The sequence below is a fragment of the Natator depressus genome, chromosome 3 (assembly GCF_965152275.1).
Source record: "Natator depressus isolate rNatDep1 chromosome 3, rNatDep2.hap1, whole genome shotgun sequence".
In the NCBI taxonomy this organism is placed as follows: domain Eukaryota; kingdom Metazoa; phylum Chordata; order Testudines; family Cheloniidae; genus Natator; species Natator depressus.
In genome coordinates, this window is record NC_134236.1 from 15,981,040 (window position 1) to 15,993,350 (window position 12,311).

At 43.9% G+C, this 12,311-nt stretch overlaps 1 protein-coding gene across 1 annotated transcript in view; it reads left to right on the forward strand.

Moving 5' to 3' along the window:
• LOC141984410 (cytochrome P450 2K4-like) overlaps window positions 1–12,311 on the forward strand; it is a 40,188-nt gene that overhangs the window by 20,775 nt on the left and 7,102 nt on the right. The window contains exons 6-8 of the mRNA XM_074947455.1: window positions 127–268; window positions 3,825–4,009; window positions 4,407–4,548. Coding sequence (XP_074803556.1) covers window positions 127–268; window positions 3,825–4,009; window positions 4,407–4,548 — 469 coding nt within the window. The remainder of the gene's footprint in view (window positions 1–126; window positions 269–3,824; window positions 4,010–4,406; window positions 4,549–12,311) is intronic.

The following is a 12,311-nucleotide window of genomic DNA, read 5'->3' on the forward strand; positions in this document are numbered from 1 at the left end:
CTCTTGGTTCTTTTACATTTATTTTTTACTATATACTTTATTATTCAGTAAATATGTTTTAGCTCTCCATGTTATAACTGCCCACTGGAGTTCTTTGTGTGTTAATCTTTTGGGGGTTTTTTTCAGGAGAAAAGTAATACCAATGGATATTTCCATAATGACAACCTAATAAGCCTTGTGAACAACTTGTTTGCTGCTGGCGTAGAGACCACTTCCACCACGCTGCGCTGGGGACTTCTGCTAATGATGAAATACCCCCAAATTCAGAGTAAGTGATTTTGTGACAGCTGCTAGCTTGGCTGGCACGGGAGGGTTGAACAGGAAACCTGGGGAGCTAACAGCATAAATGGCTACAGCTTTTGAGTGAAAGAGTCACGCTTGACAGCAGAGAGCTGTAACAGACCCATATCCTCAGTAGATCAGGCACAGAGTGGGACATGGAACACCCACTTACCAGTGGGTTATGCTTTTATTTCCTTAGAGCCAGATTCTGATCTCAGTTACAGCTATGTAAACCTGGAGCAATTCCATTCTACTCATTAGAATTGCTCCAGACTTACACTAGAATTTTGCTCTTGATAAGCAGAACAATTCAGAGCAGAATTTAAATGGTCATAACTGTGAACACAGTTGTAATAATTGAGACCATACAGACCTACTTGAATTGTGAGCCTAACCCATGGAAAGTGGGTGAAGGGCCATGAATTGTCACAATGACAAGTTATATGAAATTGTTTAAGAAAAGATTTAAGAAGGAGACAAATGGAATTAATTTAAACAGGAGGAGGGGGAGGAGGTCTCTAGTGGATATTGTTATGAGCATGACTAGTAAACAAGAGGAAAAGGGAACCAGAAATCAATGGATCAGAATCATTACTTTGGAAATTAGGCCTAACTGGTGCACAAAATAATGAGAGGATGGACCGTTCTACCCACCACTCTTTTGGGGTGGACCTTAAAAAGATGCTTGGGAAATTAAACAAGGAACTTCTACAACCACCGCGGTTGCAGCAGAAGGATTTTTACCATAACACTCAGACTTTATTTCTCCAGTAGGGATGCTTGGCCATCATCACTGCCCCAGTAAGGACCCAACCTGATACATGTGAGATCTTGTTCGGTCTTCCCTTCCCTCGTGCATCTCTTTCCATCCCTCACAATCTTCCTCCTGTCATGTGTGTGTGTGTGTGTGTGTGTCTCTCAGCTTTCTACCTGATCCTGAAATCAATTGCATTGTACTGCACCAGCATGACCAGGTGAGACAACCCATCCAGCTCTGGTTGGCCTAAGGACCAGTGAAGCAGAGGGACCTGAGCCGACCAACCGGATGATATTTTTGGCCGGGGAAGCAAGCTGGGGTCCAGAGCAGCAACTGTCATGGCCCAATCTGTCTGTGACTGACCTGCTGCCCTGTATTCTGAAAACATCAACAAAAGCTGTATTTCCCCGACCTATCTTATCTCTTCTCTCCCTTCTGTTTCTGTGTGTTTTGTCAAAAGCAGGAAAGCGAATGTATTCCTGACTCAAAATTAAACAGAAATAATCCATTTGTCCCCACCAAGAAGGACTGTTTGATAGAATAAGACATTTTAACCAGTATTCACCCTCTCAAAAATTAAAAAAAAAAAAAAAAAGACGTTGACAGATTTTCATTGTTTGTTTTTCATAATCACTCCATTTCAGTTGCAGTGGTTTTTGCCTTGTTTTGATTCTTTCCCTTTTGTACATTTCAATCAATACACTTTTAACCATTGACATGAATTTCCTAATGTGCTTGCCATGGTACTAGGCAGGCCAAGGTCTCTATATTCCAAACTCCAAACCTTGCTTAACACTCTTTAATATTGGACCGTGACAGGGTCACCTTAACATCCTTAGCTCTTTGGGCTCACATATTCCATCTAACTTAATACAACAGCAGAATATGACCCTAAGTTTCTGTCTTCCTCCAAACTTGAAGACCCTCCAAGATCTTTCCACAGATAATTATTATAATTAGGGATGGTGAGAAAATTTTAAGGAAAATAAAATTTTGCCTTCTCTGCCCCCACAAAAAATAGACACAGCTTTTTTGAACATTTCTTTGGTGGTTCCCCATATTCCATCCAGCTCTAATTACTTGTTAAATCCCAGTGGTATGTTCATCACTGTACAAAACAGAAGACAGAGTCCATGCCCCCAAGGAACTTCCAGTCTCAATAGACAGAAAAAATAATAGAAGATACAAAGGAACTGATCTCACCTGTCATGTGTTGAGCTAGTTTTAGTAAGCCATGCAACAGCTTGCTTGTATGCCTTCGAGAGACAAGGTGGGTGAGGTAATATCTTTCATTGAACCAACTTCTGTAGGTGAGAGAGACAAGCTTTTGAGCTTCCACAGACCTCTTTTCCGGTCAAAATGGTGTACTCCATGCAGCGTTACCTGATACGAGGCACACGTGAGGTCACGCTGTGCAGAGGTTTGTTCTACAAAGTAGAATCCTCCATGCGGGCTGGACAGAATTGTCCCACAAGCCAGATTCATCCTGCCAGCTGGGCAGCACACAGTAAGTCGGGCATGCCTTGCATATAGAGACCACACACCACCAGCTCTTATTTACATCACTACAGCTCAACTGGTCTCAGCGGAGTTACTCCTGATTACAATGAGGCGAGGTCGAACTCTGGCCACCTATGTACTGAAGGACCCAGAGTTTGGTTCTATAATAAAGCAAGGTTTTTTGTTGTTGCTGGTTTTACTTTTATGCTTTTGCAGTTGCTTCCCCTAACTCATTTCTATTTGGTGGCTTCTTGCCTGAAGGCTGCTTCAGGGCACCACAGGAAAAATCCTTTGTGCATGAAATTGACAGAGTCAACAGGGAAGCCTCAGTTGCAAAGACATTGAAAACTGTTTGAAATAAAATCCTGTATTAATCACAGGTCACAGTGGCCCACAGCCTATTTGATTAAGTACAGAAGGGCATGATCTAGTGGTCTGATGCAAGCCTGGGTGCTAGGAACTCCTGAATGCTGAACTGATTGTGGCCTTGCCAGCCTCTGTAAAAATAAGGATAATAGTACTCATGCATCTCGGGATTGTTGGGAAGTTAACTAGTTAATATTTGTAAGTGCTCTGATGGTTAAAAATAGAACTGTGCAAAGATGGAAGTTCCATTTCATGAAGGCTTTTGAGATTCCCCCACAGGGGAAAATTCCAAAAAAAAAAAAAAGTTTGGGGGCAATTGAAATATTTTGTTTCAACAAAATCAAAATGTTTCATGTCAAAAGTTGACATTTTAATTTTGTATTATATTATCAAATAAAATACGTAATGTAATACAATAAAAATTAAAATGTCTAGACAAAAAGTTGTTTCAGAGAGAAAAAATCAAAATATTTCATTGCAAAAATGTTTAAAATGGGACATTTTTGACATTACCAGAACTTACTTTTCCCCAGTTTTCTTCCAGAACAAAATTTCAGCAGACTTGACACGATTTCATGAAGCATTTCAGTTTTAACAGAAGGGCATGTTCAAGCAAATATGTTCCATCAAAATTTCTATGACCAGCTGTAGTTGAAATGACTGTATATTATTATTTGGCAGGCCAAGTAATAGGATAGGTTACCTGTGTGTTTTTGGAAGTTCTCTATTTAGTTTTGATATTGACGAGCAAATGTTTATAAGCTCTAATATTCTCAGCACCCCATTATTTCTGGAAAGAGACACAGATTTTGGAGAGCTTACAATATCACTTTAACATGAGCTTGTGCACCTCTCAAAGCCACAATGCACAGCATTTATTATAGATAAATGAATTCTGATCTCTATTGTATTTTCTCAGGCAAAGTCCAAGAAGAGATTGCAAGAGTTATAGGATCAGCCCAGCCAAGAATTGAACATCGAACTAAAATGCCGTATACGGATGCAGTTGTCCATGAAATTCAGAGGTTCGCTAATATCCTGCCCATGGACTTGCCTCATGAAACTACTGAGGATGTTACTCTTAAAGGCTACTTTATTCCAAAGGTGAACAGTTTGTGGTATTGCTTTTCTTGTGATCTACGACATCGTTAAAGTCCTGGTTCAAATGATTGACCCTTTTAAGTCCTGGTTCTTTGTTTAATGTTGAATCACATTGGAAGTCCCATGGCAGTATTTGCAATAGCGTCATTCACTTACTATAGCTTAAACAGTAAGAGGGGGGAGGGATAGCTCAGTGGTTTGAGCACTAAACCAGGGTTGTGAGGGGGCCATTTAGGGATCTGGGGCAAAAATTGGGGATTGGTCCTGCTTTGAGCAGGGGGTTGGACTAGATGATCTCCTGAGGTCCCTTCCAACCTGATATTCTATGAAATGCTTATACCAAGCTTTAGTCAAGAGACCATATTGACCTATAGAATAACTCCATTGACTTGATTTACAGGGAACTTACATCATCCCCTTACTGGCCTCTGTACTGCAGGATGAATCTCAGTGGAAGAAACCAGATACATTCAATCCTGAGCATTTTCTTGACTCCCAAGGAAAGTTTGTAAAGAAAGAGGCTTTCATGCCTTTTTCAGCAGGTACTTTCTATTTTCATTTACTGCTGTGGGGATAGATATCCAAGATTCAACAGACTATAAGATACATTTGTGAATCTTTAAATCTCATCCTCTATTTGCCCCTTATGTGGAATAATCTTCCATTTTAGACTGGACTACTGCTGAAAGCACATATGCACGGTTGGGTACTCTAATTTGCAACTTGAAGGTGCTGTTAGAGTCCCAGCTGCTTTTAAATGATCATATATCAAGGGCAACCCAATAACTGTCTTCAGATGTTACCTAATAAAGTTGTGGAATCCTCATCAGTAGAGGTTTTTAAGAACAGGCCAGACAAACACCTGTCAGGGATGGTTTGTCTTGGTCCTGCCTGAGTGTGGAGGGGATAGACTAGATTACTGTGATGGGGTCCCTGGGTGCAACCTGGACTGTTGAACCACTGAGCCCTCTGTCCCACCAACCTGGGGTATCCCTCTCACTTTGTGATGCTATTGTCAAGCCTCAAATCTCTGGCAGGCACAGCACTACACATCCACAGGCAGGGACACACCCAACTGAGTTAAATGAATGCTTCTCCCAGCCACTTATGAACCAACAATAGGGATGCTCCAGCCAATTCTCCCCAGTCTTGCTCCCCAGAACTGTGCCATCTTGCCCTGGTCAGAAGCCTGACCCCTGTAAGTTAATTATTCAGTCTGTCCCTCCCTTGATGTGGAGAGGACACACACTAGCCTTTGTAAACTGAGCTGAGATTTCTCAAGCACTTCAACCAAAACTTTAGATAAAATATAAAACAGATTTATTAAGTACAGAAAGATAGATTTTAAGTGATTATAAGTAGCAGGCATAGAAATCAAAGTTGGTTACAAGAAACAAAAATAAATTTGTTGTCTGAGTTCTACAAACTAGACAGGATTTTATCAAGCAGTGTCTCAAGCAGTGTCTCACCCTGACAGATGGTACAAGCAGGGCACAGATCCTCAGTACACAGGCTAGAACTGCCTTCCAGCCTGGGATCACCCTCCCGCAGTTCGGTCTTTGTCCTCCAGACGTGTTTCCAGGTGTTGCATTGTGGGGGGAGTGCAGCCAAGTGATGATATCACTTCCCCTCTTTTATAGTTTCTTCCAGCTTGCTGGAAAGATCTATGCTGTGATTTGGGAGGTCAGTCAGCCCCCATTGGTCAACAGTCTCCATTGCATATGTGCTCTCTCAGAAGTCTCCACTGTATACATGGGATAGTGGATTCTTTCCTTGATGGGGGTTGACATTCACCGCTGTCTGGCTACTCCATTGTTGTACCTGAAAAGCTGGTTGTGGGTGTTCCCAACCTCACAACATATTTCAATGACACACACATAGCAAAACTTCATAACTTCACATACAGTGACAGCACATACAGTCCAACAGGATATTAATGTTCAACAGCTCAAGACTTTTAAAATGATACCTCACAAGGCATACTGTGTACAAAATATATCCTAATTATAAGACAGTGGTGAATATGGGGGTTCCAGGGTGCTGCTTTGAAGTATAGAGTTTCACAATGACATCTTGAGCCCTACATTTCTGTGATTCTGTATAGCAGTTGTGACCCAGATGGGTTATTATCCGCCTATATCTGGCTGGGAGGTTGCGATCATTCCTTTCTAATGAGGGTCTTGCTACAATCATCCATGCCTTTGTCACTTCATTATTAGGCTACTCCAATACATTCTATGGCTCAGATTAAGGTGATCATCAGTTGACTTCAATGGGACTTAAGCACTTGCTTAAAGTTAGGCTTCAGTTAAGGACAGTGCTTATCTAGGTATGTCTACACTACAATTAAAAACCCGTGGCTGGCCTGTGCCATCTAACTTGGGCTTTGGCTAATGTGCTGTTTAATTGTGGTGTAGACATTTGGCTCGGGCTGGACCCCAGCTCTAGAACCTGCAAGGTGGGAGGGTCCCACAGCTTGGGCTGGAGCCTGAGGCTAAAAGTCTACACTGCAATTAAACTGCTCTTTAGCCCGAGCCCTGCGAGCCTGAGTTAACTGGCTGGGCCAGCCATGGGTGTCTAATTGCAGTGTAGACATACCCCTTTGAAGTTACACCATAAATCAACTCAGAAGCTGAAAAAAGTGCACTTACTGCATGGGCTGGTATGTTGTATGTATTGATGACATATACATACATATTAATAACATTAGCTCATTCTCATATTTATTATTTTTGTCCTCCCGATTATTTCAGTTCTTTCCTTGTGGTGTACTTGTAAAGTTTACAGAGAGTATGAACTTAGGAAAGCCCCTTGTGCCAACCTGCTTCAAGCATCCTTTATCTAGCTACGTTAAAGGCCACAGCCATATATGGACATTGTACCTTAACTCATCACTATCTATCTAGGTCAGGGGTTCCCAAACTTGGTTTGTGGCTTGTTCAGGGTAACAAGCCACAGCGAGACGCTTTTTTTACCTCTTCCCGCAGCTCCCATTGGCCGGGAACGGCAAACCGTGGCCCCTGGGAGCTGGGAGCGGCCATACCTGTGGACCCTCAGGTAAACAAAGCGTCTCGTGGTCAACCAGGGGATTACCCTGAACAAGCTACAAACCAAGTTTGGGAACTCCTGATCTAGGTGAAAGTCCCAGACATATGTATGGTTTCAGAGTAGCAACCGTGTTAGTCTGTATTTGCAAAAAGAAAAGGAGGACTTGTGGCACCTTAGAGACTAACAAATTTATTTGAGCATAAGCTTTCGTGAGCTACAGCTCACTTCATCAGATGCATCTTAGTTCAACATACAGGATGTGGCCTGTAGGTAGGTCCCTTGCTTTACAGCCAAACTACTTTAACATAAACCTATAAACCTATTATAATAAAACAATCAAAACCCTAAGAAAATAAGAAACCTATAAGAAAAGATATATAGGTAAGTGAGCAGGCTAGCCCTATAGGCTACACAAATAGTCACAAAAATTTTGAAAGTAACTAAATGCTGTGGGGTCTTGAAGCAGACTGTTTTTCGCAACATTTGGCCCTGATTCTTTTTTATTTTCAAAAGTTGGAGTTTTCTTAAATGAAATTTTTCACAAAGTCAAAATTATTTGATTTAAAAAATTCAATTCTAAAAAAATGGCAATGGCGAACAAAAAATAATCCAAACTCAAGACTGAAAGTGAAGGAGGAAAAAAAAAAACCCCTGAAAATGGTAAATGAAAAACAAAAGCAAAAAAAAAACCCTGAACATTTTTTTTAAAAAATGGGGGGTGGGGGTCTTTGTTTGCTTGGTTGAGGTTTTTAATTTCTCCTGGAATAGCTGCCAGGAGAATTATTTTAAAAAATATGACTGGTGCAGCCACTAATATAGTATTTTTTAAAGAGCAAATTTGTTCCTCTCGAAAGGTTTAGAATATAATCACTTTCCATTTTGTTTACTAGTAGGTGTATTTATAGGAAGAAGTCCTGTTTTAAGTCACACTTGTTTATTCTTGAAGTAAATCCATGGTTCTACTCTGGATTTACACTGTATTACTAAGAAGTTGTGCTGTGGTTTTTATTCCTTCTCAGAGTTAAACAAGCACCTGTTTTTTGTTGTGAATTTCATTACAGGTCGGAGGATCTGTGCAGGCGAGACTCTTGCCAAGATGGAGCTCTTCCTCTTCTTTACAAGCCTCCTGCAGAGGTTCACTTTCCATCCTCCTCCTGGAGTTACCAGCTCAGACCTGGACCTCACCCCAGCGGTTGGGTTTACCACGCCCCCAATGCCCCATAAGGTCTGTGCTGAGCCACATTCTTAGAGCTCCTTGCCTTAGGCCAGGTCTAACTACAAAGTTTGGCAGATATAAGTATGATGGTCAGAAAATCACATGCCTGACATAGCTAAGCCAGCAATAGCCTCCCCACCCATGTAGATGCAGCTTATATCAAGAGAAGAGTCTTTTTGATGATCTACTTGATGTTGTTCAGGGAGGTGGTTTAAGTGTCCTGGCACAATAACTCATTTTGCCAGCATATGCTGTGTCTCCACTACAGGGTTTTGCTGGTATAGTTACACTAGTGTAGCTATATCAGCAAAGCCGTTGTGGTGCAGACTAACCCTTACTCATGTGTATCTTCAGCCCTCCCTCTGCAGACTCTGCCTGGTACACTGCCGTGCACTGGCCTTTGGTTGTGGTTTGGCCCATGATTTGTTAGGACCGCATCCTAGCCTCAGTTATACCAATGGGCAACCCCATTGACTCCAATGACGTTAGCAAGGTTGCACGGGTGTAACTGGGACTAGAGTCTTGTATTGTCTGTTACGTTGTACAATCTCAGAGGAGCCTCCATGCCTAGCCTAGAACTTGGCCATTTGCAATATCAACACTGCTGTGCAACCAAGAGGCAACGTCTACCAGAGAGGGACCTGAAACAGCATAGACTGATGCAAAACACAAGGTCAAATGTCGTCTGCACCGAAATCCCCTGGATGTTGCTATCTCCACAGATGCTGACTCTGCATCTTCAGTTGTTATTACTCCCTACATTGGTGATTTCCAACTCGGTGGGAGGGACATGGGAGAAGTGAGGAGTCTGTTCCAGAGGGAGGTGTGGTGGTGACATTCAGTAACAAAGAAGGAACCTCTGCACTCCCAGGACTGCCCCTGACCTCTGAGACTGTGTCTATGCTAGGGGATCACACATGTTGTACCTTGTGTAGGAGAAGCTCATTGAACACACTAGCTGCTCCTGGCATCTCTCCATTCCCCACAAAAGCTCCTTCTGTTCAGCCTCCCATCCCGTTCTTTGTCAGGGACCCCCTGCAACCCCCACAACCTCCCCCATGTTAGAGGTTCTGTGAATTTCAGTTCCCCCTCCTCTTATACCAGGGGCCCCTATTTTCTCCTCCTGCCACAGTGGCTCTGCGTGCACCCCATGTCCTAATTCACCCCATTCTCCTCCAGGGCCAGGGCTCTGTGTGGCCCCTTCACCCATACCAGCTTCCCCCAATCTCTCCCCATTAGAGGCTGTGTGCTCCCCAGGGTCCTCCATTCTTTCCCCATGGCAAAAGTTCTGTGTGCACCCCCACTCTCCTCTATGCCCCCCATTCTTCTCTATACCATGGATACTGTGTGCCCCATTCCCAAACCCCCCCATCCCCGCCTTCCCCTCATGTCCGGGGCTTTGTGTGCCCCCCTTCCCCAATTCCAGGGTCCCCCATTCTCCACCCCTATGGCAAGGGCTCTGTGTGTGCCCTGATTCCCCCCTTTCCCCCTCCCTCCATACCAGAGTTTTCTAATCTGCCTCCCACCAGGGGTTCTGTGTTCCCCATTCACCCCATGATGATTTGTGGGGTTCCCAGCAATGTGAGTCACCTTATTACCCTCCCCCTCCCGCCTCGAGTGAGAGAGAGACTTGCCAGCTCCCTGACCTCTGCTTTCTCTTAGCTACCCAAGCACTCTCTGCTGGGCTATGCAGCCCTCACTTTGCCTTGCAGGTTACCAGTAGGTGCACCCCAGTCCTTTGCCATGTTCCCCTGTGGTGCCCAGCCCCTTAGCCTCTGAACACGCACAGTAACACCAGGTCTGCTGTCCCCAAAGGGCCAGCGATGACACCAGCTCGTTTGATTCAGCTCATGGTCAGCACTTAATACCATCGGAAGCATAGACAACCTGTGCCTGCTGGCAGTGGCGGGGGGAGGGGGTGCATAACTCAGGAACAGCTCAAGTCAAGACTACCCCCCCACCCTCCCAAGGCAGTCCTCCCCCATGGGAAAGCAGCAGCTGCTCAACAGCACAGCTCCCTGGCTCAGCTGCTGTGTCGGGAGGGGGCCTGGCCACACCATGTGACTGAGCAATCTGGGCGGGGCGTGACCCCACATGCCCCTTGCACAAACATCACCTCTGCCAGCAAGTATAACCTGCTTTCTAAAGACTAAACTCAACTTGCCAGGCTAACCTCCAATCTAAGTAAGTTTATCTCGCCCCAAATGTCCTTTGCAGCATTTCAACCAAGCTGGTTGTGATCCCGTTTTCAAGAACGTAAACATGCTGTCTGTTTACATCCTAGGTGCAGGATGCCAAGGTGTCTTCTTTGCTCCCCAAATACACACAAAGGCAAGGGGGAGTGTATTTTAGGACAATGGTTCTCGTCCTCTGCTGAGTTTCTCTAGCTGTTAGTTCCTTTCTGAAGTTCTTACAATCCTTCATCTGACTTCAGATACATAGTCTCTGGGCATGCATTTCACAGCGATATTAACAGCCAGCCTGACCCTGCTTTCATTTAAGATCTTCCATGACACTCTTTGGTGAACCAGAGTGTATATACCAGGATCAGGATCTGCTTATAACCCCGTTGCCAGTTGGCATTGTGGGGTTTTAGGGTTACACGCCCATACCAGAGTTCTCTATTCTCCCCCTCATGCAAAAGGCTGTGAGCACACCCCCATTTCCGGCCATTCCCACTTCACCCCAACCATTCTTCTTCTTTCTGTCTGAGGGCTTATTCATTCCAGATGTCACCATGTTAAAATCTATGGGGAGGATGGGTAGAGTTAAGAGAAATGGGTATCGTTATACTAGAAAGCATTAACTCAGCCATCCGCCAGCTGTTTGAGCTCTAGACAATTGCAGAGGTGTTTGACTGTGGCTGTGCTAAAGAGCTGTCAGGGCTTCATGGGTCTCACATTTTCCCCTTTTGGTTTTATATTTTCCCCCAAAACCAATAGGATTCTGACCATTGATGCCTAGAATAGTCCCTGAAATTTTAGAATTGATTATTGTGATACACGCAGAGAAATGTCAAGTCGAGCGTAAGACCGTCACACAGCTCTGGGTTACCCCATCACTGGGCCCTAGGTGACCACAGGGTCACAGCCCTACTCAGGTTTGACCTGGCCGCCCTTCTGTCATGATGGAGAAGCAGTAAGGCCAAATTTGAGTGAGTGGCATCGTAACCTGGCACAGGGGCTCACCACACTGTTTAGGATTGCCCCACCTTATGAATTTGGGCCCTACACATGTGCCTACTTGCCCATGCATTAATCCGGCCCTCCCGTCACAAGCTCGGCCAAGCAGGAAAAAGGCAGGTGTAGCTGTCCCACTGGCGTTTGTACCGCGACCAAGTAGCAAGTGTTATAACTACACTTAGCTATCTCTGCACTAGGGTCGCAACATTTATTGGTGTGTTAAAAGTACACTTTTTTCCCTACTGCAGACAAGCCCTGAAAGAGAGAAACTGAGGCAGAGGGTAAGGCTGAGTTTTTCAAACTTGCCCAAACCTGTTTATAACCCCTTTACCAGTCGGCATTGAGGGGTTTTGGGGACATACCCCTATACCAGAGTTCTCTATCCCCCCCATCATGCCAGGGGCTGTGGGCACCCCTCACCCCCACTCCATTTTCCATGATTCCCACTCCTCAACCGTCATTCTTCTTTCTGTATGGACACTAAGCCATTCAGGGTGTCAAAGGGGTTAGACAAACGCCTGGCAGGAATGGTTTATTTATTACTATGTACACTTAAAGCAGGACTAAGTAATAACTAAACCATTCCAGTACACTGAAGGCTTTTAAAAAGATGCCAGTGTATTTAATGTATTAAAACTCTGTTTCCTGTACTAATTATGAAAATAGTCAATATGAAGCTAACATTTCCATGTCTTTATTGTCTTCTATCAACTCAAATATAGCAATAAATGCATATTGTTTAAATAATCAATTCTGATCCCACAACATCTCAAAAGTAGAGTATCTTGTCCTATAAATAAAGATTCTGTCTGCACTTAAAGTCTGGGTCAATATGAATAATGTGATGTATTCCGAAAGA